Source organism: Aulostomus chinensis, chromosome 6 (genome assembly GCF_037954235.1).
Source record: "Aulostomus chinensis isolate RoL2024-O1b breed Wild chromosome 6, RoL_Achi_v1.0, whole genome shotgun sequence".
Taxonomy (NCBI): Eukaryota; Metazoa; Chordata; class Actinopteri; order Syngnathiformes; family Aulostomidae; genus Aulostomus; species Aulostomus chinensis.
In genome coordinates, this window is record NC_141325.1 from 31,479,041 (window position 1) to 31,503,600 (window position 24,560).

A 24,560-nucleotide genomic window follows, 5' to 3' on the forward strand; every position below is an offset into this window, starting at 1 on the left:
CTGAGTTCCTGATTCAGCTCTCATACGGGGACCAGCAGATCCCACAGAGCCCTTAAGTGGTTTCACAGCACGCAATGTTCTGCAATCAGTGTGTAAAGTGCAGCTGGACGAGGCCTGAATCCTCCTGTTGGAGATCTGCAAACATTCTGCTCAGGAGTCACGAGCATGAAAGCTTTTAATGGTGCATTCAGGTGCCCCTGGACATTACAGCATCGCATCTTTCCTCTGTTCTTACAACATTTACATCAGTGTGATGAAATCGTGAATCTGACATGCGGTCAGCAACTTGAAACAAAAGCCCATTTTGGCTGAAAACAGTCAACATCCCACGGTATCAACAACAGTAATCCGATTACTCTGATAACTACTCTAACAAACGTTAGTCAGGGCAGTTGATCTGTTCGGTAGGTCACGTGTTCAACTTTCGTATACGTGAAGTTTCCCGATTTTCGTGATTGCACCTGAGCAGCAGAGGACAAGTGAGACCAAAGAAGTGACCGCGTCTCGGTCTTCAGGCTCCCGAAGACCAGCAAAGACCCAGAATCCAGTTGCAGAGGAGAGAGCTTAAAGCTCGCGTGCGCTGTTTCCGGGTTCTAAAGTTGTCTTCAGTCCGGATCGGGTGACAGTCGCAGGCAGAGACCGGGACAGACAGGATGGTGAGTCCTTATCAGTCTACATGTCTGTGTTCCAGAGGACAGGTAGAATAACCCTTTCCAGTCGAATCGGAGTAACTTCTTACGACATAAAGTTTCTGCGAGCGCGTGCCCTCCATTTTCGATTGGACTCGAGCGCGAGCACAGTTGTGAAGGAACAGCGAGATGAAGCCGCCAGGCCCCCCAGTGCAGGTTCCAACTTCAACTTTTAGGACACCTCGTCATTCCTGAAGTCCGAGTGTATCATTACAAGAATGACGTACACAAATGAAAAGGAATGTTTTTTCCAGTCTCTTCAGAGTCGGTGCTGACATGTTCTTAGTATGACAGCAGACAGTTAAGGTAGTTCAACTTGTTTTTCCCGCTAGGAGCATTAATATCAGATAAAAGCACAACAAGGAGGCAAGGGTATGAGGTGAGAGGACATGCTGTCACAGGCTGGTGGGGCCCATAAATGGGCGTAGGTGTGCATTTCCCCTAACGCAGGGGTGTCCAAACTGGTCCAGTCAGGGCCGGTGTGGCTGCAGGTTTTCATTCCAACCCAGCAAAAGCAACACCTGATCCAACAAATGAGCTGTGAGGACACAGCTTAGTTGATTTAAGTAGAATCAGGTGTTGCTTTTGCTGGGTTGGAATGAAAACCTGCAGCCACACCGGCCCTGACTGGACCAGTTTGACACCCCTGCCCTAACGCTTCCAGAGGTAAGCAGACACACTCTGCAAAAACATGTCCCCCTGATTTTCGTGTCGTCACTGATTCCCGTCTGATGGAGTTTCAGTTTCCATTCTGACCTCCCAGGACGAGCAGCTGATCCGGGCTGAAGGACGCCAGCGTGCTGAGCTTAGTGGATGGACCCGAGGTCGGGCAGTGATGCAGTTACGAGCACCGTGGCAGCGACCAAATGTACAACATACTTTTCTCAAGAGCTTTTGATGGAGGTGTGTGAGGAGGTCGAACACATCATCCAAGAGAACAGAAAAACAATCAATCAGAAGAGCAAACTCGAGCTGACCTGAAGGCCTGAGTGGGCTCGTCCTCCCTTCCGCCCCCCAGGTGCACACCTTTGGAAATGTGCATTCGCTCCGAGGATGTGTGTGCTGGTTGGTCGGGTGCTCGATGGATGTTAGTTAGTTAATCTACTTGCTTACTGCTTCAATTTATTCTTGTTACGAAGAACCACCCACGCTACTGCTGCGTGAAGGGTTCACTGGGCACTGGTGCCACAGTTCGTGGGGACGTGAGCTGCCGGGCTGAGGTGGACGTGTGGCGGAAGCCTCGGCTGAGCTCAGACTCTCCGACAACAATGACAGTTATTAGCACTTTGAATTTGATGAAACATGCAAATAGGCTGAATGTGAAATGATGGTCACGATGTTGAAATGGTGACGCTGGCCAGCTTCAGCCGATGGAGACGTGGAGAGCAGTGGAGTAGCTGGGATGAACCCACTGGTTTTGAACGGAGTGACACGGATGTTTATATGTTTGTAAGGTGGAAGCCAAAGACCGGCCAAGAGAGCAGACAGGGTGGATGTCAGACCCCCCGTTCATCTGCCCACCCAAACACCAGATGAACGAACCAACCGGTCTGGGCGCTGACGTAGTGGAAACCAAAACTGAGTCTGAGAGGGAAGACAGGGATCCAGAGCAGATTTCCTCCACGCTGGTGGAGCGCAGTACACGCTGGTGGAGCGCAGTACACGCTGGTGGAGCGAGAGTAGTATGAGAGAGTATGTTTGTGCGAGTGTGTGACCATGCGTGCATGTGGGAGTGTGTGTGAATGTGGGTGTGTGAGCTTGCGTGTTAAAGATGCTGTGCCTGAAGCTTGTAGTTCACGATCTTTCATTCCTGAGTCTAACGTTTATTCTCTGATCAAAGTTCCGGCCGTGAGGTCCTGTAACTTTGTGCTTTGTGCTGCTGCACAGGAGAATGGGAGGAGCCGCCTGCAGCAGGCCCAGGAGGACGTGGAGGAGGTGAAGGGCATCATGCTGGACAACCTGAACAAGGCGGACGAGAGAGCTGGTCGACTGGGTGAGCTGGAGGACCGGGCCGACGAGCTGCTGAAGAAGGTGTGGTTGAATATCAGCATTGGGAGACTCAAAGGAGGAAATGTCATATTCTGTGTATAAATACACTGTTGGTGGACCTGGAGCGGAAAGCAAATGTACAATTTACATCCTGATTGTGTTTTATGGGTGTATTTTTAGAAAGGTATTTCCTATTGTTTCCCAAGATGAATGAAGTGAGCTGGTCTCCCTGGGTATGACGTTTAGTCCAGGATATGCCATGAGGCCAGTTTTTGTTAGGGGTCACCAAGAAGGTCACATCGCCCCACTGGCCCTGTTGCATCACACCCTGAGCCAGATTTCCCTGACAGACCCCTCACATTCACTTCAAGAAATCAAGGATCAGAGGCAGCTCCCCTGTCTTGGTTTAAAGCTCCACTGATCATTATTTGGGCTGGACCAGAGGACCAACTGTCCTCCTAGGACCACGGCAGCTGTTTGCAGTACCACCTCACTAGAACCCCAGTGATTGTTAGTTCCAGTGTACCCGTGAGGGTGCACGTGTTCCCAGGAACATGAGAACCCCCAATAAAATCTACTTAGTGTTGATTTCAACATGCACCAGGAAATCAGGCCAGCAGGGCACCTGAGGTGCTGCGGGGTTAGGTGTTTGGTCTCTGGACATGATGACCCAGGTGATTTTGATCATGGCCAACATGATCATATGACATCATGTAACATGTCGTGTTTCTGTGTTTTTATTCAGAGTAAAACCTTTGAAAAGAAATCAAACCAAGTGAAAGAAACTCAGCGATGGAAGAATAAGAGGATGAAAATGGTGCTCATTGGCATCGGAGTGGCAGTGGCCCTCATCATGGTCGGACTCATCATCTTTGCCATCGTTGGCTAGCTCCTCCCGTACTGATGACGACCAAGTAAGGCACTTGGACTGAAGACAGTCAAGGACAAAACTGGACTGGTGTGTGTAGATATTTATGGGGTGTACGAACCCTCATGCATCTTCAGGTGATATGGTACCATTGATCGCTCCGCTGCTGCACTTCCTCTTCGAAGGTCACCTCTGTGTCTAGCAGTCTTTTAAGTTGGCTACCAACATGGGGGCCACCCCTCTTAAGGGGTCTCCCAGACAGCATTATCATGTCTGGTAGGGGTGTGAGGGTTTGTGTCCTGGTCGCTGCACTGGCACCTCCTCCAGGTGCTGGGGGAGGAGTGGGATCTTGCCATGCATTTCATCCTCTTGGCAAACCTCCTAACCTCCTCAGATGCAACCAGTGACTTCATGTTACAGGTGAGGCAGGTGGTTGTTGACAGCCCCCCAGAGCAGTCAAGGGGGTGGCGCAATGACCAGGACAGCTTGAAATAGGGTAATTGAACAATGTGGAGTTGGTGAGGGAAGGGGGGGGGGGCAGTAGTACTCGCTCTCTGCCTGGCCCACATCACATCTCCACCAATGCATGTATGCATCTGATTAAGAATGTCTGCTGTCAAACATGAAACATCCCCATTGTTATCTGTATTATTACACTGTGCCTTACAGGTGCAAAGTTGTTGATGTGCATAATATTTGTTTGAGTAAAAAAATGCTGGGTGACTTTGCGTTTTATTGAGTTTTCAAGTTTTTTTCCCTGTGGAATAAATCTGTGACTTTAATGGTCCATTTCATTGAAACTTGACGTACAGAATTTCTCTTGCACGCCTCAGAAAAGTGCCAGTCACAGTGACTTTTGACCTCCAAAATCAGTTTGGTGTCTCAAAGGTCATTCGTGGCAAGAGAGTGTCTTTGTGTGTTTGGCATCTCTGGAGAAGCGAGTGTGAGTCTCGAGTCCCGACTGTCTCTGTTTGGAGAGTTTCTCTATGAAACAGAAGCAGTAAGTGGTTGTTTGTCAGTGTGAGAGAGAGTGACCCCTGTTGGCCGCTTGCTGCATAGATCCTTGCATTTATTCCTGACCTCCTCCTCTTACTGGAGTCATGGCTCCCCCTGTCCACCTTTCTCTCCTAGAAGAGAACATCTCAAAGGGCAAGAAATTTCCAGAATTATCTAAGAGGTGCATCACTTGACCAGATCCCTTTCTCTAACCAGTTTGATTAAAAAAACAGGTTTATTTCCCAAAAGAATGAACCTGCGGTTCCACATGGGGGTCTTCTGAGGGCTGAAGTTGTGTTTAGAGACCATTTTCCAGGAATGAAGCACTTTTTGATGGAAGGCTGAGAATTTGATTGGCAGCTTTCTGAGATCAAAATCACATTCCAGGAGGAAATCAGTTCCCCCCAATTTATGAAGGATACAATTTGGGATGTGAAGCCACAAGCTGTTCTGACTTCTCTAAAGTGATCTCAACAAATTATTTTTTTAAAGTAAAGGGGAGCTGAGGCCTCCCTGTTTAATGCCTTCACTTGCTGAGAATCCTGGGCGAGTACTTTGTGCTAACATAACGGGACCGTTTGTGTCTCTGCAAATAAGTTGCATCCCATCAATGAAGTCAACTCTGAATCCAAATAGTTCTCGGGTCCCAAATATGAGCTCCTCTCTCCTCCTTCTGTCCATGTCACTCTGTGCTCCTCTGGCTTTACAAAAGTAAATCCGATCTAAGATTGCAAAAGTAAAAGGTTTTGTCTGCCACCCTCATTTAAAGAGGCTTTCTTGGCCGTTGGTTTACTCCATGATTTCCAGCTCCTTTTTCTTACTTTTGCTACTTACTGCTTTTCTCTTTGAAATAAAAACACAGCACAATTTTATTTTAAAATCTATTTTTCTCTGTATGTTTCAATGTGATCATCTGTAAATATACCCTTTATCACATCAATAATTTCTTGAAAAGAGGTTTCAGTTTTAAGTAAATTTGAATTAAACCTCCAATGACCTTTTTTAAGACGTGTGTTTGAGGATGTGAAGGTGAGTTAGATCATGTGATCTGTTAGAGGTGCAGCTGAAATTGTAATATTAGGTTGAAGCTCAGTTCTAAGATCCGATATCAAGCAGAAATCAAGTCTAGTTTTAATCAACCCATCAGCCCAGCTGTGTTTCCTCAGATTTGAGGTGCCCCTCCGCCATATTGATGCAGGTGACCTCCTGCTGGCCGGTCACACTGCACATTGACCCAACCGGTCTTCCGTACTGTTCCCCCTCCACTAGCAGGAAACTCTCCATGAATGTTCACTGCTATGCAGACGACACTCTGGACTCATCAATGATCCACATGGAACAAACCAGCTGACTGAACTGGAGGCCTGTCTGAAGGACAGGAAGCACGGAGGACCATCATTTCCTTTATTAAACTCTGATAAACTGAAGTTCTTGTGCTGGGCCCAAACACCTGAGGACTACCTGACCTGATGAGACAGGTACCCTGGATGGCACCACCCTGGCCCCCAGCACCACCGTAGGAACCTAGCAGTTCTCTTTGACCAGGACCCTTCAACTCCCACATTCAACAAACCTCCAGGACGCCTTCTTCCATCTACGTAACATCGCTAAGATCAGACACATCCTGGCTCAAGAAGACGCAGAAAAACTAGTCCCTGCTTTTGTCACTTCCAGGCTGGATTACTGCACCTCCCTCCTCCCAGGCTGGACTAATAAGTCCCTAAAGACTCTCCAGCTGGTCCAGAACGCTGCTGCGTGTTGACTAGAACTGGTAGCAGAGACCAGGTCTCTCCTGGACTGCTTCTCTGCATGGCTCCCTGTCAGATTCAGAACAGAATTTAAAATTCTTCTTCTACCATCAAAGTCCTCAACAGTCAGGCTCCTTCATCCCTGACAGAGCTCCTAGTCCCCTATGATCCAGCTAGAACCCTTCACTCCCAGGATGCAGGGTTCCTGCTGGTTCCTAGAGTTCTAGCAGTAGAATGGAGCCAGAGCCTTCAGCTATCAGGCTCCCCTCCTGTGGAACCATCTCCCAGTTTCAGTCCAGGACCCAGACCCCCTCTCTAGGTTTAAGAGCAGACTTAAGACCTCCTTGTTGATCAGGCTTATAGTCAGGACTGCTTAGGCTGGCCCTTAGATCTGCTGCTATAGGCTCAGACTGCTGGGATCTCCCATGATGCACTGGGCTTCTCTCTCCTCCTCCTGTCCTCAGACGTGTTACTGACTCCTCTTCTTCTCCCCTCATCCCAGATCCTGGTGCTGCTGGAGGAGGCTCCAGACCTGAAGAGGCTCCAGCTGCCACCCGTAGCTCCACCTGCTCACGTCCCTGTCTGTCCATCAGTCTCTCCTCCTTTCTCTCTCTTTATCTCTGTCCCTCTCTTTCCTTCTGTCTCTCTGTCTTCCTCCATTCTCTGTCTTTGTCTCTGTCCATCAGTCTCTCCTCCTTTCTCTCTCTTTATCTCTGTCCCTCTCTTTCCTTCTGTCTCTCTGTCTTCCTCCATTCTCTGTCTTTGTCTCTGTCCATCAGTCTCTCCTCCTTTCTCTCTCTTTATCTCTGTCCCTCTCTTTCCTTCTGTCTCTCTGTCTTCCTCCATTCTCTGTCTTTGTCTCTGTCCATCAGTCTCTCCTCCTTTCTCTCTCTCTTTATCTCTGTCCCTCTCTTTCCTTCTGTCTCTGTCTTCCTCCATTCTCTGTCTTTGTTTCTGTCCATCAGACTCTCCTCCTTTCTCTCTCTCTTTATCTCTGTGCCTCTCTTTCCTTCTGTTTCTCTGTCTTCCTCCATTCTTTGTCTTTGTCTCTGTCCATCAGTCTCTCCTCCTTTCTCTCTCTTTATCTCTGTCCCTCTCTTTCCTTCTGTCTCTCTGTCTTCCTCCATTCTCTGTCTTTGTCTCTGTCCATCAGTCTCTCCTCCTTTCTCTCTCTTTATCTCTGTCCCTCTCTTTCCTTCTGTCTCTCTGTCTTCCTCCATTCTTTGTCTCTGTCCATCAGTCTCTCCTCCTTTCTCTCTCTTTATCTCTGTCCCTCTCTCTCCTTCTGTCTCTCTGTCTTCCTCCATTCTCTGTCTTTGTCTCTGTCCATCGGTCTCTCCTCCATTCTCTGTCTTTGTCTCTGTCCATCAGTCTCTCCTCCTTTCTTTCCCTCTTCATCTCTGTCCCTCTCTTTCCTTCTGTCTCTCTGTCCTCCTCCATTCTCTGTCTTTGTCTCTGTCCATCAGTCTCTCCTCCTGTCTCTCCCTCTCTTTCCTTCTGTCTCTCTGTCTTCCTCCATTCTCTGTCTTTGTCTCTGTCCATCAGTCTCTCCTCCTTTCTCTCCCTCTTTATCTCTGTCCCTCTCTCTCCTTCTGTCTCTCTGTCTTCCTCCATTCTCTGTCTTTGTCTCTGTCCATCAGTCTCTCCTCCTTTCTCTCTCTCTTTATCTCCGTCCCTCTCTTTCCTTCTGTCTCTCTGTCCTCCTCCATTCTCTGTCTTTGTCTCTGTCCATCAGTCTCTCCTCCTTTCTCTCTCTCTTTATCTCCGTCCCTCTCTTTCCTTCTGTCTCTCTGTCCTCCTCCATTCTCTGCCTTTGTCTCTGTCCATCAGTCTCTCCTCCTTTCTCTCCCTCTTTATCTCTGTCCCTCTCTCTCCTTCTGTCTCTCTGTCTTCCTCCATTCTCTGTCTTTGTCTCTGTCCATCAGTCTCTCCTCCTTTCTCTCTCTCTTTATCTCCGTCCCTCTCTTTCCTTCTGTCTCTCTGTCCTCCTCCATTCTCTGTCTTTGTCTCTGTCCATCAGTCTCTCCTCCTTTCTCTCTCTCTTTATCTCCGTCCCTCTCTTTCCTTCTGTCTCTCTGTCCTCCTCCATTCTCTGCCTTTGTCTCTGTCCATCAGTCTCTCCTCCATTCTCTGTCTCTCTTTATCTCCGTCCCTCTCTTTCCTTCTGTCTCTCTGTCCTCCTCCATTCTCTGCCTTTGTCTCTGTCCATCAGTCTCTCCTCCATTCTCTGTCTCTCTTTATCTCTGTCCCTCTCTCTCCTTCTGTCTCTCTGTCTTCCTCCATTCTCTGTCTTTGTCTCTGTCCATCAGTCTCTCCTCCATTCTCTGTCTCTCTTTATCTCTGTCCCTCTCTCTCCTTCTGTCTCTCTGTCTTCCTCCATTCTCTGTCTTTGTCTCTGTCCATCAGTCTCTCCTCCTGTCTCTCTCTCTTTATCTCTGTCCCTCTCTTTCCTTCTGTCTCTCTGTCTTCCTCCATTCTCTGTCTTTGTCTCTGTCCTGCTCTCCTGCTCTCTCTCCGTCCCCACTGATCCTGGATCTGCTCCACCTTCCTGCTGGTAAAGGAAGGTTCTGGACCTGCTCTACTTGGACAGAGTCAGGAGAGAACTTTGGTTGGGGTTTGGTGCCACACAAATAAACCTGACTTGACTTGACTTGAATGAGGGAACACCCGTCATCATGGTGCTAAAGGCACGTGGAGCACCAGAGTAGATTCACCTAACTCAGGGTGGATCGACTCTGGTCTAACTCTTGTGAAAGAAAGAACAGAACTACTGACAGAAACTAATCTCTCAGGTAAAGAGGATGTTTTCCTGTTTCAAGCTGCGCGGTGTCATTTCCGGCTCTCCTGCTGTGCGCCGCTGCATTGGACTAAATTGGGGGGAACTGATTTCCTCCTGGAATGTGATTTTGATCTCAGAAAGCTGCCAATCAAATTCTCAGCCTTCCATCAAAAAGTGTTTCATTCCTGGAAAATGGTCTCTAAACACAACTTCAGCCCTCAGAAGACCCCAATGTGGAACTGCAGGTTCATTCTTTTGGGAAATAAACCTACGAGACTAATTGGATGCTTTTAATTGACCCTAGAGCCAACGGTTGTCTGTCTCTCTGTGTTGGCCCTGCCATGGACTGGTGACCTGTGGAACAGGTTAATATACATCCATCCATTTTCCATTTTGTACCACTTATTCTGTTGAGGGTGGTGGGGGTGGAGCCTATCCCAGCAGCCTTCCCCCTGGACAGGTCACCAGTCCATGGCAGGACCAACACATAGAGACAGACAACCATTGGCTCTCCCAGCCACGCCTACGGTCAATTTAGAGTCTGGATTAACCTGGTCCCTCTTGATGGCTTTGGACTGTGGAGGAAGCTGGAGTACCAGAGAGAACCCAGCAGGAACAGGGAGAACATGCAGACTTAACCCTAACCCACCGGCTTTTTCCTAAAGTCCCAAACTTCTGTAAGTTATCACAGAAAAAATGTTTGAATGGTGCATCTTTGAAGGAACCATCCCAGGATCTGGCTGTCAACACACTCCTCATCCTCAGTAAATTCTTCATCCATAAAAATAGATTCACAAACACCAGACTGAATTTCTTTGTTTTTAATAAAGAACTCTGTCTTTATTTTTAATCTCTGAAATTTATGACCAAAAAAGTGCAATGAAATTCTACACGTTAGTAGAGGAACTGAAACTCAATGAACCCCCCAGCTCTGTACACCCCTTGTTTTCTTTTTCTCTCTCCTCTTTTATTTCCCTTATTCTCTTTTTGCTGAGTCTCGTCTGTTACCCTTTGTATTTGTACATGTATTCTTTTGCATGATAATTGAATAATTAAAAAAACACCTCCGTGCCAGCCGCCACTGACAGAATTCAGATTGTCACCCGGAAGTGATATCAACAACTGCTTCCTGCAAGGAGACCGGCAACATGGCGGCGGACACGCAGGTTTGTGGGCTGGTGTTGGAAGCACGCGAGCCGCTAACTGACCGCTTTTTCTGATGTGGAGAAACGAAATCTTTGGTACATCGCGTGTCGCTGTAAATATGTCTCTGTGTTTCGGCGCTCAGCGACGAGCTACCAGCTGCTAGCCGGAGAGCTGCTAGCCGGAGAGCTGCTAGCTTAGCGCCGCGCAGCCTCCTACTAACTCACGACAAGCAGCTGCCACCGGAAGACGGTCGATGAATGACCACAGTTAGAACTAAACTCGAGGCTGAATCTGATACAGGAGCCTGTTGACCAACCGGATGTGTGCTTTAACTAACAGTCGGGAACTTAAGTGGTCCCTGAGAGATAAGCCACGCCCTCCGGGCTTTCCTGGTCGTGTAACTGCTGCAGGCTAAGAAATCTCAATGTGCTGGCTGTGAGGGGCCTTGGATTGATGGAAGAGTTGTTATTCGGAGTCCTTCCTGTATTTCCTCCCAAGAATGGTTCAGCCCAGGCACCAAAGTCACACTTGTCCATCATCCCTTGTTCCTGTCGTGATACAAACATTGAATTAATAAACAACTTGACCCCAGTGCTGTTATATACCTCATCCGACTCAGCAGACCAGTTATCCCACTTAATGCTACTTTTACTGCAGGTTTCAGACACACTGAAGAAATTTGCCTTAAAAGTGACAACAGCCAGCGTTAAAGAGCGCAAACAGATTTTCGGAGAGCTGCAACAGTGTATACGGAGCAAAGGTGAGAGACTTGGTTTGTGTACTTTTCTGCGCATGAAAATTTCAGTTTGGAAAACGTGATCAGTGACGAGCAATGCTTGTATCAATCTGTCCCTAGAGTTACCAGAGCCGGCCATCAAAGGGTTGTGCAAACTCCTGTGTCTGACTCTTCACAGATACCGGTAGGTGTGTCTGGGAGGGCTTCATCACGCGACATAGAAATACTCCCACGATGTCTCATGTGTGTTTGTGTGTTTGACAGGGATGCTGCATCCCGCCGAGAGCTCCTCGCTGTCATCGGCCAGCTGGTGGACAGTCAGCCTGATATCCTGGTCACCGGCCTCCTCCATTGTCTTCTCAGCAGTGGAGTCATCAGTAAAGTGGGAGCGCCTGCGTAAGACCCTGATGCTCTTATAGCACATCTCCATCTCTCCAGTGCTCAGTGAATGTCCTCACCAGACAGCATATTTAGAGATTCAAAAACCAGCAAAGAAGAAGGGATGCGCCGATGTACTGCCGTCAGCACACCTGTTTGCTGATTTTAAAAGATGAATGGTTTAATAACGTTTTAACAGATATATTACAGACATGTTGATTGTATACTGGTTGTCTCTTCACTCTTGTCCTTGTCTGGATTATTTCAGTAAAAGTTCCGGCTCTGCTGCCTTTATCGGCTTGTCTTGGACCTGCCTTCTGGTCTCTCGAGTGTTTTCTGTCCCGGAGAAAAGAGACGGTCCAATCTGGAGGAAGATGGTCAGTGAAAGACTTTCAACTGAAACATCACGGGGATGTATAAATGTCACACACTTGGCCAGAGTTAGTATTTAAAATGCTGCCTATTTGTTTAGGTGGAGGTTCAAAGCCTTCTCGTGGCTGAGGTGGTGGGTGGAGCCAAATCCACAGCGCAGAAATCAACCGTCAAGAATCTCACTCACCTTTGTGAGCAAGTGAGTGAGACGTACATCACATGGCTACAGAACGTACATACTGATCTTGTCATATAAGAAGGGTCCAGTTTAATAGACTGAAGTGCTTTTTGGTTCCACAAAGGCAGTGATTAGAAAACTGTAGTAGTGGAAGTAGTATAAGTCGTGGAAGTGAACTCCTTCAAGTGGTACACTGAGGAGTCCCAGAAGTGTTTTTTTTTTTTTTTAATATTTCAAAATCAAAAACACAATAAAGACAGTAAAGAGTTTTGAATGAAAACACATGAAGTGAATGGTAATTCCCAATAATTTTGATCTTTCTTGTGATATTTTTGTGTCTGCTATGTCGTCATGTTCATTCATAAAGCCCGAGCGTCTACTGCATCTGCTGCTGCTAATGTTAGCAACAAATGCTACAGTGCAGTATATTTATAAGATAAGTCAGTGTCACATCAGTACATTGATCAGTAATCGGTACCAAGTGGATCTTTTCATTTTGGCAGCCTGTTAAATTAGCTCAGGTTCATCAATATATTCCAGCAGGTGTGTTTCATGCCTTCTTCTGATTGGCTGATGCGTGGCCCCTCCCTCACTGACTCTATCCAGCCAGTGTGGCTCATTTGAGGGACCATGTTGGCCCCCTGCTGGAGCTAAAGACTCACTATGCTACTGTAGTTTTGCTTTTGGAGAGCAAATTTTTTTCTGAGGTGGTACTTGGTTAAGAAATGTTTGAAAACTACTGGACTAAAATTCTAATATGTTAAAGTCTCTTTAAGTCTGCTAGGAACTCTTGTTAGTCTGCCTGGAACCTCACATGTCTACAATGTCACAGATTAAACTGCTGCACTGCTTCAATAATCTGGCACTGACCGCTCATCTTGGATCCAAATGTGTAACATAGGGCACGTTTCCACTGGCTCACTTTGGTTCGGTTCTGGTCGGCTCGGTACGGGCGCGTTCCCACTAGCACTGGTACCACGTCAGCGTGGGTGGACTCACCGGCCGAGAGTTCCCCGGCGTAATTTGCGTGTGACACAAGAACAATGGAGGCAGCGTGATGCCTGCTGCTCGTCAGTGGTTTTTGCTTAAACTAAAAGTGAAACAGAACCCAAGAAAAGAATGAGAGACTTCACCGAGCCATGACCAGGATTCCACCGAGGCCAGGATGATAGGAAGTAGACCACGTAAGCGGGTGAGTTACCCAATCAGAGCCCCGCTATGTGTTTACGTCACATTTTAGTTCCCGCTTGGCTCACTTGGAACCCCAGGGACAGGGACCAAAATGGTAACGGTTAGTACCGTGTCGGGGGCAGTGGAAACGGGGCCAAACCGACCCAAGCCGAGCTGAAGTGAGCAGTGGAAATGCGCCCATAGACACAGCAGTTGGAAAGTTCTGATATGTCCTTTTCCTCACCAGAACCCTGGACTAGTAGACCAGTATATCAGCACTCTGCTGAGTCTGGACCAGAGCCCCACCACTATGGCCATGGCAGGGGTGTGTTTAGACTTTTGTACCATTCAGAAAGACAAAGCCACGATGGCAAAGCATCAGGTGAAGTAATAAAAGTTTACGTCCTGTGTGATATGACAGTAAATGTCTTTTGTGCCTAAATCAGACAAACTGGAATGTGTCTGCTGGTTTTCAGCGTGCCCTGTTGGACCTGTATGTAAAGTCAGTCCTCATGAACAAAACCAAACCACAACAGCACCTTTTGGACAGAAGTGCCGCACTACTACGTCACGTCTCCCACCCTGAGTTCAAGGAGCTTGTGCTGCCGGCCCTGCAGAAGACCATGCTCCGCAGTCCTGAGAATGCCATGCAGAGTGAGAAGCTCTTCATTTCTGATGCTGGGCTCTAACGGGTCATCGATATTACAGTTGGGGCACCATCATTTTCTTCACCCAAGGGAATGAGTGACAGTTGAGATACATGTGGTCACATTTGGGCTGCGCATTGAACTGTCATTGCTACAATACTGTCAAAATGGAAGCCAAGGAGTTTAAAACCAAAAAAAACCCATCAATCAGTAATAAAAAAGTATCATATACACTGTGTATGGGAATGCGAACGGTTCAGGTTGTTCAGCGTGTGAGTCGTCTACAGTCTGAGTTTAATCCAACGAGGTAAAGAGATGGTTTTGTTTTCACGCCAGTTTCACAAAGAGAAAGACGACTCAGAAGTCTCATACCAACAAAATAAAAACAACTTACAGAGCAACGCATCGAGTTGAAAGAATTAACTTCACTGTCAGTTCAAATCAATGGCAGAGAAATATTTCTAGTCACGACATGGCAGCTGCTTGCCAAGTTCTTGGAGGGAACCTCCTGTTGCCAACCATTGCCCTGCTTCATTCTCGGGCCCTGATCTCTTGTCTCCCAGCTGTTTCCTGCCTGCTGTCTGCCGTCACTCTGGATCTGAGCCAGTATGCCATGGACATCGGGAAGGCCATAGCAAGTAAGGATCAAGTTCATGTTCAGTTAGCAGTACATTTTTGTTACCACTCAACTGTCACAAAGGTGTGATTTCCCTCATGAAATGTAATGAAACTTAATGAAGCTCACTGGTGTGTTTCAGGCCAGCTGAAGGCCAACAACACCCAGGTAACGGAGGAGGCGGTCCAGGCCATGCAGAACTTGGCCCAGCAGTGCAGTGACCCCAGTGCTGTGCAGGACATGGTCACTCACCTTTTCAAGATCCTAGGAGGTCAAATATTGAATTGTTACTGAATCATGGAATGACATCTGATGGCTGAAATATTCCAATTGGTGACAACATCATGTTGACTGTTTCAGGCTCTGAGGGGAAGCTCGCAGTTGTTGCCCAGAAGATGAGTGTGTTGTCAGGTAAGAGAGGCCACCATTGTTTCCACAGAAGTTAGTTGTGATATATATTGCAGGTGGATCCTGTGAGACCCGGCTGTGCTCTTATTGCAGGGATTGCCAGTTGCAGTCATCATGCTGTGTCAGGAACCTCCAGCCAGACTCTCAGCTCTGCTGTCTCGCTGATGTTCATCCCTTATTTACAGCAAGAAGGTCAGGTGGCTCCTGTCGCCTTTCTGTCTGGTGGCTATTAGATGAGCCCAGAGTGAAAGTTTTAAAGTCATGCTAGCCTTTCTTTTGCCATTTTATTTTCAGTTCACGAGGGCACGTTGGTTCATGCGGTGTCCGTCCTCTCCCAGTGGAGTGGTCGTCTCACAGTAGAAGTTCCCGTTGCTCTTGTGGATTGGCTGAAGAAAGCCTTCACCCTGAAGACATCCACCTCTCTGGTTCGCCACGCTTACTTTCAGGTCATGCTCGGGGCCTTCAGAGGTTCGTCCACTACCTGGAGAGTCACAGTGAACGTTCTGCTGAAACCCCTCTTTGGGACCAATGGACCTACCTTAATCCTGCTTTCATCAACGCATTTCAGGTGACACGCTGGCCCAGGCCTCAGACCTCATGCCTCTGCTTCTCCAAACAGTGGAGAAGGCTGCGGCACAAAGTTCCCAGCATGCTCTGCTTGCTGAAGGTGTGGCAGCCTCTGTTCTTTTGAGTCGACTGGCTCTGCTGGATACAATGACAGGTGAGACTCACAATACCTAACCACTTCGTCTTTATAAACCTGCTGGAGAATCATCTGCAGCTGGATTTGGATTGACGAGGATTCATTTGTCTCCTCAGAGGCTAAATTCTCCAGTTTTTGGAACTTGGTGTTAGATGAGAAGAAGCCATTATTCGCTACAGAGAAGTTCCTCTTCCAGGCCAACGATGAAAGTGAGTCAGCGTGTTTACTATCAACAGAAGTTTATCGTCGTATAATTGCTCATGGTTTTTTCTTAGGGAATTGTTTGAACTATTATGAGCAAATCTGGCCGATCATCAAATTTATATTTATTTTTTCATGAATGGGGGGCAGGTATTATAAAATTGTGTCCTCTTCCTGCTCGTTTTTGCACATGGAGGAATTGGACGTGTGAATGAGAGTGTAAGACAACTGTGATTTATGATTCCACCATGGAGCAAAATAAAAAAAAAAATGAAGTGAGCAGCTTAAGCACTCATGAGTGAATTCAAAGTGTGACATAACCTCTTTTTTTGTCTTTAGCTCACGTCACAGTGCTCCTCCTCTGTGAAAGGCTCTTTTTGGACCATGGCCATAGACTGAACTCCAACAAATCACCGTGAGTTTGTCTCTACGCCCGAGCACCAGCCTATGCAAGGCCCTGTTGAATACTCGTGTAACAAAAGTCCTCCAAAAATACGCCATTGGACTTTACGCCATTTTGATTGATGCGTAAGATTTTTGGCCATTTCTAGGGGATGGTGTGTGCCGAACCCCTCCTGGGGTCTTTTTCTGAATACAGTGTGAACTGGACCCCTCAGCCTTGTTGAACTGCAAAGATAAGTTGGAGGCATCACACTCTGGTCGTAGCTGCCCAGCGAAATAGGATGACCTGCCATGATAAAAAGAAACAGTTAGACCTCCCCCAACATGGTTGTTTGGCTGCTGTCAGGTTAAGACATCAAGAGGTCAGTGTTGTCCCTCAGTCATAGCGCCACCTGGTAGTCACAGGAAGTACTGATGTGACAGACTTCATAGGACTGACAGCAATATTGCACTGGGCTGTGTTCCAAAAGAAGAGCAACATAATGTACTGAGTGCGTGAGCACCACCTGGTGGGTACATGCAGTGACTGTTACACCACATTGTGGACTTGTTGGTCTGCTCCTTCATGTAAAATCCAGACCTACTTAGGTCTTTGTTCAGCACGATCCACCACACAGTAACTTGCTCTGACAGACACGGCAGCCGCTTGTGGTTTTCTAGGTTTGTTGACTCTTCCACAGTATTTGCACATCTGGATATTGCAGGACGCTCTCGGACCATTTTTGGCTGAAATGATATATCATCCAGGGTGAGGGTACCGTCACACTGGGTAGTTTTGCTAACTCTTAACGTAGTTTACAATAGATACTGACAATCATGAATGTTGCTGTATTTTTAAAGCAATACTTCACCCAAAATTGTATTTTGCCTTTTAAGTTCTCAAAAATAGTTTCTCATTCACGCACTCTCTCAGGAATGTCCAGCAGGAACATTGTTCAACTTGGCACAAATGTTCAATCGCGCTCAAAGATGAACTGAAGATGTTTTTTTGGTCCTGGTCAATGTCATCTCGCTGGTCGGAAATATCTGCCTCCTTGTTAACGCAATTATTTAGGGGGCGATTTGAGGGAATTTCCTTCATTTGACTCAGTTGGCCAGTTGCACCTCAGACTGACCTGAAAGACTTTGGTGATCTAAGGTCAAGGTCACTCTGACAGGCAGCATAAAACTGCAATGCAGTTTCTAGTTTCCCATCAGGGTTGACTGTCAATACAAGATTAGAATCCTTCACACAGGTAAGTGGTAAAATAGTAATTGGACTCAGTTTATTCAGCACTTTTCTACCTTAGCGGCACTCCAAGCGCTTTACAGTGTCGTCTCATTCACCCGTTCACACACACACTCACTCACTGATGGTGGAGCTGCCATGCAAGGCGCCAACCTGCTCATCAGGAGCAATTATGGGTTCAGTATCTTGCTCAAGGACACTTTGACATGGTCACCGGGGTCGGGGATCGAACCAGCTACCCTTTGGTTGCTAGACGGCCACTCTACCCCTGAGCCACGCCGCCTCAGGTCCACATACTCATTTTGGATGAAAGTCCTGCAGTGTGCTGTCACCAGATTATTATAAATGATTGATCCATCAACCTTGTACTATGACTGAGGCCTGGGAATTGAATATTTTAAATGGAAGAAAAAAAAAAAGCTTTTGTCAGACTTGTCTTTTCGTCCCTGATGCTGCAGAGCTTTCACCACTGGTACATTTTCATTTTTTGCGGTAGAATGTATCACCACGCCATGGTGGCAGTCCTGTTGTCTCGGAGCTGGCGCGTGAGGAAACGGGCCCAACAGACAGTCAGAAAGCTGCTGTCCTCTCTGGGGGGTTCCAGCCTGGCCCACGGCCTCCTTGGAGAACTCCGAGCAGTCATCAACAAACACCAAGTACAGTCCACCGCAGCTTTTCAACACAATGAGCTACATTGGCCATTAATGTGAACGTTTTCTCTGTGTGACATTCAGTTGTGTCTGTTGTCAGGTTTTGGCCCAGGATGTACTGGTTTCAGAGTCAGGAGAGCTGACGGAGCTGGGTCGTAGCTACGTTCCTCCGCGGGTCCTGCTGGATGCCCTCTGTGTCATCTGTGCCTCTGCCAACCAATGGGGTGACCCCACTGAGTCTGAGAACTTGGCCATGGAGATCCTCATAGTTGCCCATCATCCATCTGTTGGTAGGAGAGTGAGTTGTTTCTTGTTGACTGTGGTCATGTTGACTCTTGTTGACAGTTTTACATCTCATCCATGTTTCTCAGTTGCAGCTCGGCGTGGTCTCTGGTCAATTCTGCTTTCCTCCATGAACATAAAAGCAAAAGAATTCATAGAGAAGAATTTGGAGGCAATTCTACCTCATCTACTAGAGGTCAATGCTGACAACCAGGTGTGGCAAACTCACCTCTGTTTACTGCTTTTTAATCATGAAGACATATTGCTCACGGAAAACCACGGCTGTTTCATACATATCCAGACATTCCAGCAAGTATCTCGAGGAAGTTGGGATTGTTCATCCTCAGTGAAGGTTTTGATACTAAGAAGTTCTGTGGTCATGTTTTCCCTCCCAGGCGGTGAAGAATGCTGTCGGTGCCCTCTCTGGTCTCTCCCCTGACAAGCTGTTGCCGCGGGTTATCAGTCATGTCAGCAAGGGTTTTTCCCAGCCTGCCCTTCTTCATGTCACCAGGGAGGAGTACGCCATCATGCTGACACCTGAGGGAGAACTGTATGACACCTCCATTATTCAGAGGTAACTCGGCTCTCCTCTTCTAGACTTGTGAACTCGCGAGTATTGAATTAGCACTGATCTATGCTGCACTTGCTCAAGCGCCCAGAAGGAAAGCACCAAGAAAGCCAACATGAAGAGAGAGAACAAGGCCTACTCCTACAAGGAACAAATCATTGAACTGGAGCTGCAGGAGGTGAAGACATGCAGACACCATCATTTTTCGGTGTAACTCTTTGGATCGTGTTTTCAGTGTGTGGTATGATCTCATAGGAGCTCAAGAGGAAGAAAGGCATTAAGGATGAGGTGCAGCTTACCACCAAACAGAAGGAAATGATGCAAGTGCAGCTAGAAAAGGAGGCCTCTATTCGCAAGAGACTACAGGGGGTATGAAGGCAAAGTAGGTCTCTCTGAAAGTGTGACTGAATACATTCTTGTAGTTGATGTAGCTTTGGCTGTCCCCAGCTGGACATGGAGCTGCAGAGTGTGGTGGGTCTTCTTGAAGCTGCTCTGATAGAGAGACCCCGTCAGATCACCAAGGAGCTGCCAGCAGTCCTCCATGTCCTCATGCCCCTGCTGCAGTCCCCTCTGGCTGCGCCACGCATCCAGAGGGTCTTCTTGGACATGGGAGTGTGTCTTCTACCCCAGCACCTCAACTATCTTGGTACCTGAACCAAACCATGAACTCTGCTTTTCCCCACCTGCTCTCCTTACTGTTTTGTTTGTTTTCCTCCAGCTGTGCTTGTTGGACACGTGACTTTACGGTTGCTGAAGCCAGAGTGTGATCTGGACAAGGCCTGGGAACAGGAGGATCTGCATGCTGCCACCACTCGCACCATTCAGTTGCTGCACAGCTACACCGTCCCTCAGAGAGACAGCAAGACCAGTGGTGAGGACAGTTGCTGATCACATCCACCACACTTTCACCAAGCTCATCTGTATTTAGAAAGAGTGGGATTTCTTGCTAATGAGTGTTCTTGTGTTTAAGTTGTTGTTTTAGAGCATCGCATTTCCATGTAAATGAACGTCCCTTACATTCTAGCCCAAATGAGGTCACACAATGCTCGTTAAACTAATTGCCGGCAGGTAGAACCCCCTAAATCTGTTTCACAAGTTTTTGTCTGTGGCAACATCCAGTGGGGAGGGAGATTTGTGCTGGCCAAGATGGCTACTTAGCCCTCTGCTAGCTTGGATGTGCTTCTCTGCTGGACTGTCCAAATGTTACTGTGCTCATTAGACCAAAATCTTCCAGTGAAATGAGTCAATTCACAGGGGTTGTATGACACTCAAAACAATCCAACAATGGAGTGAGGCAGGCTGGAGCCTCTGACCCAAACACACAAACAGCTGCCAGGAGACAGAAACGTTGGCCTATAGGTTTAACGTGTTCAGACTCCACTCCCAATGTAGGTGAAAGAATGTTTGAAGTATGGAAACAGACAGATATGTTGCTTATTAGACATATTTTGATGTGATTTTATCAAGCATCAAATATTGCACTCTGAGCAGGAACCAAACCTCAAACAGGTGAGACAGGTGGGCTGTCTGATAAGTGATAAACGCTTCCATTAGGTAAGCTGAATACAAATAAAAAAATAGAGTATACAAAAGAAGAAAAAGACTTGTGACTTAGTTCTGGGATTCTGCTTGCGTCTGGATGATTCAGTATCTTGTTTTTCCCAGACTTGGCTCCACTTTCTGCCCCGGCGTTCTCCTTCTGCTTTCCTCTTCTCAATGCCACCCTCAGGGACTCATCAGGCAGCAGTGAGGAGATGGAGGGCCTGATGACGCGGTCGCTGCAAATCATCAATGAACACTGTCAGCTTCGGGCAGACACATTTGACAATGTTGTCATTGATGAGGTAGACACCAACACCAACCTTATCGTGAACTGACAGAGAGCATTTGGCACATGAGAAGTATTCATCTTATTTGGTGGTGTCAACAGTTTTATGAACTGTTGTTTTTGTCTCAGAATGGCCCTGAACTGCTCCCACGAGTCAACATGCTGCTGCTGCTGACCAGAGTCATTTCCACCGCCACGCCGAGGCTCCAGGTAACAGCTTCATCAATCATGAGTTTGGTCATCTCCAAAGGATTTATTTCCCAGAAGCCATCATGAATAGTAGGGAGTGATATTTCATATACGCGTACATGCATGTAGTCTGCTCGATATTTTCAGTTACTGAACTTGAGAAAAAGGAACAAAAGGGGGAGTATTAGTCTTAGCTGAAGACAGCATCTAATGCCTGTGATGACCACTTTGAAGTGACACTTGTGATGTGCTGTGTCTCAGGTGTTGGCGTCTCAGTGTCTGACGGCGCTGTGTGCCAGTGCCGGCGGCGGAGATGGCTGCACTGTAGCAGAACAGCCAGAGATTGATGTTCTGCTCAATGCCCTGCTCTCACCCTGCTTCTCTGTCCGTGATGCTGCACTCAGGGTGGGTTCTGAATCACCTCATGTATACATGGTTCCCGCGCAGTCTTAAAAAGTCTTAAAAGTCTAAAATTTCAACAATCCGAAATTTAAGGCCCTTAAGAAGTTTTACATTTTGGTAGTAGGTCTTAAAATTGAGGTGCCGAGTCTTAAATTGACGTTACGTTACAGCTATTGTGTTAAAAAAAATGGTCCCGCAGGAGTGTCCGACAATGAAATCAGTTCAACCACGTAAACAAGAAATTATTCAAGGTGGAACCAATAAAATGAGAAATCCGAACGCTGCGTATCACATTCGTGTGGTCCGAGTTCCGTGTTGCACAGAAAGTCGAGCACGTTGCATGTGGTGGATGCGCGGTGAGTCTGACCGGGTATCTAAAATGGGCGATGGCCGATTCAAGGATCTGTGGCTGGACAGAAAAGAATTTAAGTGCTGGCTGAAAAGAGTTACCGGAAATCCGCACGAAGCCCACTGCACTTTGTGCAAAGAAAATGTTCAAGTGGGAACTTTCGGGATGAAGGCCCTGGAGTCGCACGCGACGCCCGGTAAACATGAGACGCAAGTAAGAGGCTGCATGGAGCCGCATATCTGACCTCTCCAGCGGACCCAGCACCTGCTGCAATGCCTCGACCTCCTCCAGCGACCAGGTCTCCACTCCCGCTGCCCAGGTTCCCGGTACCACAATACAACAAATGTCACTGATATGCACACTAATTCTTACACACTAATTTGTCACTTTTTTCAAATTATTATTATTATTTTTAACTTTTCAGTTCCCTCCCCTACTCCAGTTGCCTTCTCTGGAGGGAAGGAGTGTGGCCGCGTTCTTTTCTCAATGCCAAAATAAACAGTGAAATTGAGAATTCTGTATCTGTCTTTTTTCAAATAGGTCGGTGCGGCCATGCGTCATTGGAGATTCTTTTTTCATGTATCGATCCACTTGGTTCAGCACCACAACAAGCACTTTGTGTGAGGGAAGCTCATCCCTCCATTCCACTGATGACCAAAAGCTATCATGGTGTCGCGAATGGGTCTAAATTTTCATTCGAAAAGTCTTAAAAAAGGTCTTAAATTTGGCTTGTTGAAACTTGTAGGAACCCTGTGTGTAACTGGTTCTGTGTTTGCTAACATCTGGAAGAGAAGGATCATAGACATGGAGATTTTCAAGATTTTCAATCACCAAGGACACTTTTGCTGTTCAAGGATTTTTGGCAGCTCTGTGTTAATGAAACAGATCTGCATGTCCATGAGCTGCTGCATGTTTAACTGTTAACCCTTGGTGTCCAGGGCTTGTTGGAGATGGAGTTCGCTCTCATGACAGACAGCACAGAACCGAGCGGACTGAGTTTGCTTCGCAGGCTTTGGGTTGCCAGGTTTGATGTTGAGGAAGAGGGACGAGCTTTAGCTGAGAAGTATGTATTTGAGGATTTGTCTGGATTTTCTGTGAATCTTTTCCTCCTCAGTGTCTGTGTCATATTATAAGCCACTTGTCCCTGCATAATTATTCTACACTGTGCTACCACACCATGATCTCATTGAAGTTTGAATTATATTATCAGTTAAGTATCTGCATTTTGTACAGAGTTAAGCTAATTTATGGACTTCTCCATTCCCCTCAGGCTCTGGGAGTCTCTGGGCCTGGAGCTGGTCCCTGAGCTCTGCTCCATTTTGATTGGTGATGTCACCTACCATGAGGAGGCTGTTCGCTCTGCTGCAGCTGAAGCTCTTTCCAGTGCAGTGTCCCAGTACAGAGACCAGTCTGCCACAGTGCTCACCCAACTCACTGAGCTGTACCACCAGAAACTTTATGTAAGAGCCTGTCCTGGAGCCCAGCATGGGTCCATTTTTGTAAAACTGCCCCCTCCTGGACCTGCAAAACTAAGTACTGGTCCCAACCTGTTATGTACAGTAATATGTGGGTCAATTCTGAACATGAGCTTCTTGACCCGACCTGTGCCAGTCACTCACTTGTCTTGTGCTCCTGCAGCTTGTGACTGTCAAAGGCTGAAACTTTGTGTTACTTATACAAGCAGCATCACCACAGACATTGTCTCTGATCACACCAATCCGCAACCTCCGACTTGGCCTTGTACAAAGTGTGTACAGTGTGATGTTCACTGCTGCCTGTTTCTGCCTCTATGCCATCTATTTTGATCACGTGAAGCTCGCTGCAGGAACATGCCAGTGAACCCTTGTTTTGGTGTCAGGCAGGTTGGAGGTTTTCACAATGAAATGACATCCTGGTGGCAGCTGGCAGGTTAAGCTCTGAGTTACATGTTAAAAATAACACACATTTATTAAATTTGATCGAAGTCCCTCAAGCAGGAAAGACATTGAATGCACCGCACATCGTTAGACATTGAAGGCTTGGTCCCACGTTTTGAGTATGTTGACTTTTCAGCCATGATGTTGTTTATTTCTGGCCTCGGCAGAACTACCTGTTCGACCAGTGGTGTCTCAGACATGTTTTGCAGGCTCGGTTTTGTTCACTCGCGTAGATTCTGTTGATTTGGCTGTTCCCGTCTCTTAATTTTTATACTGTGTAGGTAAGAATATTAAAATATATGAAAAATGATGCACGATGAATCTAAATCTTCAAATTACCCTTGTAGTCTTCAGTTGCCCTCAAAAGTCCTTATTGGAGCACTTGTACTGTTAAAACTTCTTCCATAGGTTTGGATCCCAGAAAGATGGAAAAAGTTGAAAAGCCTTGTTGACCAACCAAACAATCATTTTCCTCTGTTGTATGTTTAGAGGCCGCCTCCTGTCCTGGATGCCCTGGGCAGAGTCATCTCTGAAGCTCCACCTGACCAATGGGAAGCCAGGTAAGAGATGGACTTGCTGCAGTTTAAGTTCTGAATGATTAAAACAAACAGCAGTTCAGTTTGGGATGCTGGTAAGATGGCAGCAGAGATTCCTATCATTAAATTTCAGCATTCAGGCAGAAACATGGGGATTAGTTACATCAGGGATTCCATGGGTCCTTAGATACTTTTTAGATGTCTAAAATTACTACATTTTAGGCCAAAAAATATTTTTGATATGATTTAGACAGGTCTTAAGAATTGGTTGATTTATGACGTTTGTATTATTTTTACAAGTTTGCATGAACCTGAGTGTACCAACAGTAAAACATGGAACCAGTACATGGATGCAAACTGCTGCCTGGTCAGAATAGGAGAGCTCGACTCAAGGCTGCAGCTTGAACTAATAAGTTTCATTTGCTTCTGTTGATTGTTGGTTGAGCCATTGTGACAAATTCGAAGGAAGCTTATGCAAGAACATGTCAATAGGCAGGTAGATGCTGTGAACAGTAATTAAGGAACACATGTTTGGGGATATGAAATAGGTTTTAAGTTGTATTTGTAATGGTTTTAAAATCTTGAA

The 24,560-nt window shown here is 46.8% G+C and overlaps 2 protein-coding genes across 6 annotated transcripts in view; both read left to right on the top strand.

Moving 5' to 3' along the window:
- The first annotated feature begins 358 nt into the window (after positions 1 to 358).
- vamp5 (vesicle-associated membrane protein 5) lies at positions 359 to 4,328 on the top strand. 5 transcript variants are annotated; one of them, XM_086205527.1, is made up of 4 exons: positions 1,228 to 1,355; positions 1,453 to 1,557; positions 2,577 to 2,720; positions 3,424 to 4,328. In XM_086205527.1, exons 2-4 carry the CDS (start codon positions 1,525 to 1,527, stop codon positions 3,565 to 3,567), a joined length of 321 nt encoding a protein of 106 aa, XP_086061653.1. In that variant the 5' UTR covers positions 1,228 to 1,355; positions 1,453 to 1,524; the 3' UTR covers positions 3,568 to 4,328. The 5 variants fall into 5 exon arrangements, with proteins under 5 accessions (XP_086061654.1, XP_086061653.1, XP_086061652.1 ...); XM_086205526.1 differs by having other exon boundaries at positions 1,282 to 1,355; positions 1,433 to 1,557; XM_086205525.1 differs by having other exon boundaries at positions 1,307 to 1,355; positions 1,453 to 1,592.
- Positions 4,329 to 10,172: 5,844 nt separating this feature from the next.
- The window catches only part of gcn1 (GCN1 activator of EIF2AK4), a 28,906-nt gene continuing 14,518 nt past the window's right edge, over positions 10,173 to 24,560 (top strand). The window contains exons 1-30 of the mRNA XM_086207590.1: positions 10,173 to 10,235; positions 10,873 to 10,975; positions 11,072 to 11,135; positions 11,216 to 11,347; positions 11,598 to 11,706; positions 11,802 to 11,900; positions 13,297 to 13,431; positions 13,526 to 13,703; positions 14,260 to 14,334; positions 14,455 to 14,583; positions 14,673 to 14,723; positions 14,814 to 14,912; positions 15,015 to 15,188; positions 15,289 to 15,441; positions 15,540 to 15,632; positions 15,964 to 16,039; positions 17,751 to 17,910; positions 18,005 to 18,194; positions 18,276 to 18,400; positions 18,582 to 18,760; positions 18,839 to 18,932; positions 19,010 to 19,123; positions 19,202 to 19,400; positions 19,473 to 19,625; positions 20,420 to 20,598; positions 20,712 to 20,792; positions 21,033 to 21,176; positions 22,461 to 22,585; positions 22,793 to 22,982; positions 23,928 to 23,998. Coding sequence (XP_086063716.1) covers positions 10,218 to 10,235; positions 10,873 to 10,975; positions 11,072 to 11,135; positions 11,216 to 11,347; positions 11,598 to 11,706; positions 11,802 to 11,900; positions 13,297 to 13,431; positions 13,526 to 13,703; positions 14,260 to 14,334; positions 14,455 to 14,583; positions 14,673 to 14,723; positions 14,814 to 14,912; positions 15,015 to 15,188; positions 15,289 to 15,441; positions 15,540 to 15,632; positions 15,964 to 16,039; positions 17,751 to 17,910; positions 18,005 to 18,194; positions 18,276 to 18,400; positions 18,582 to 18,760; positions 18,839 to 18,932; positions 19,010 to 19,123; positions 19,202 to 19,400; positions 19,473 to 19,625; positions 20,420 to 20,598; positions 20,712 to 20,792; positions 21,033 to 21,176; positions 22,461 to 22,585; positions 22,793 to 22,982; positions 23,928 to 23,998 — 3,692 coding nt within the window. The 5' untranslated portion in view covers positions 10,173 to 10,217. The remainder of the gene's footprint in view (positions 10,236 to 10,872; positions 10,976 to 11,071; positions 11,136 to 11,215; positions 11,348 to 11,597; positions 11,707 to 11,801; positions 11,901 to 13,296; positions 13,432 to 13,525; positions 13,704 to 14,259; positions 14,335 to 14,454; positions 14,584 to 14,672; positions 14,724 to 14,813; positions 14,913 to 15,014; positions 15,189 to 15,288; positions 15,442 to 15,539; positions 15,633 to 15,963; positions 16,040 to 17,750; positions 17,911 to 18,004; positions 18,195 to 18,275; positions 18,401 to 18,581; positions 18,761 to 18,838; positions 18,933 to 19,009; positions 19,124 to 19,201; positions 19,401 to 19,472; positions 19,626 to 20,419; positions 20,599 to 20,711; positions 20,793 to 21,032; positions 21,177 to 22,460; positions 22,586 to 22,792; positions 22,983 to 23,927; positions 23,999 to 24,560) is intronic.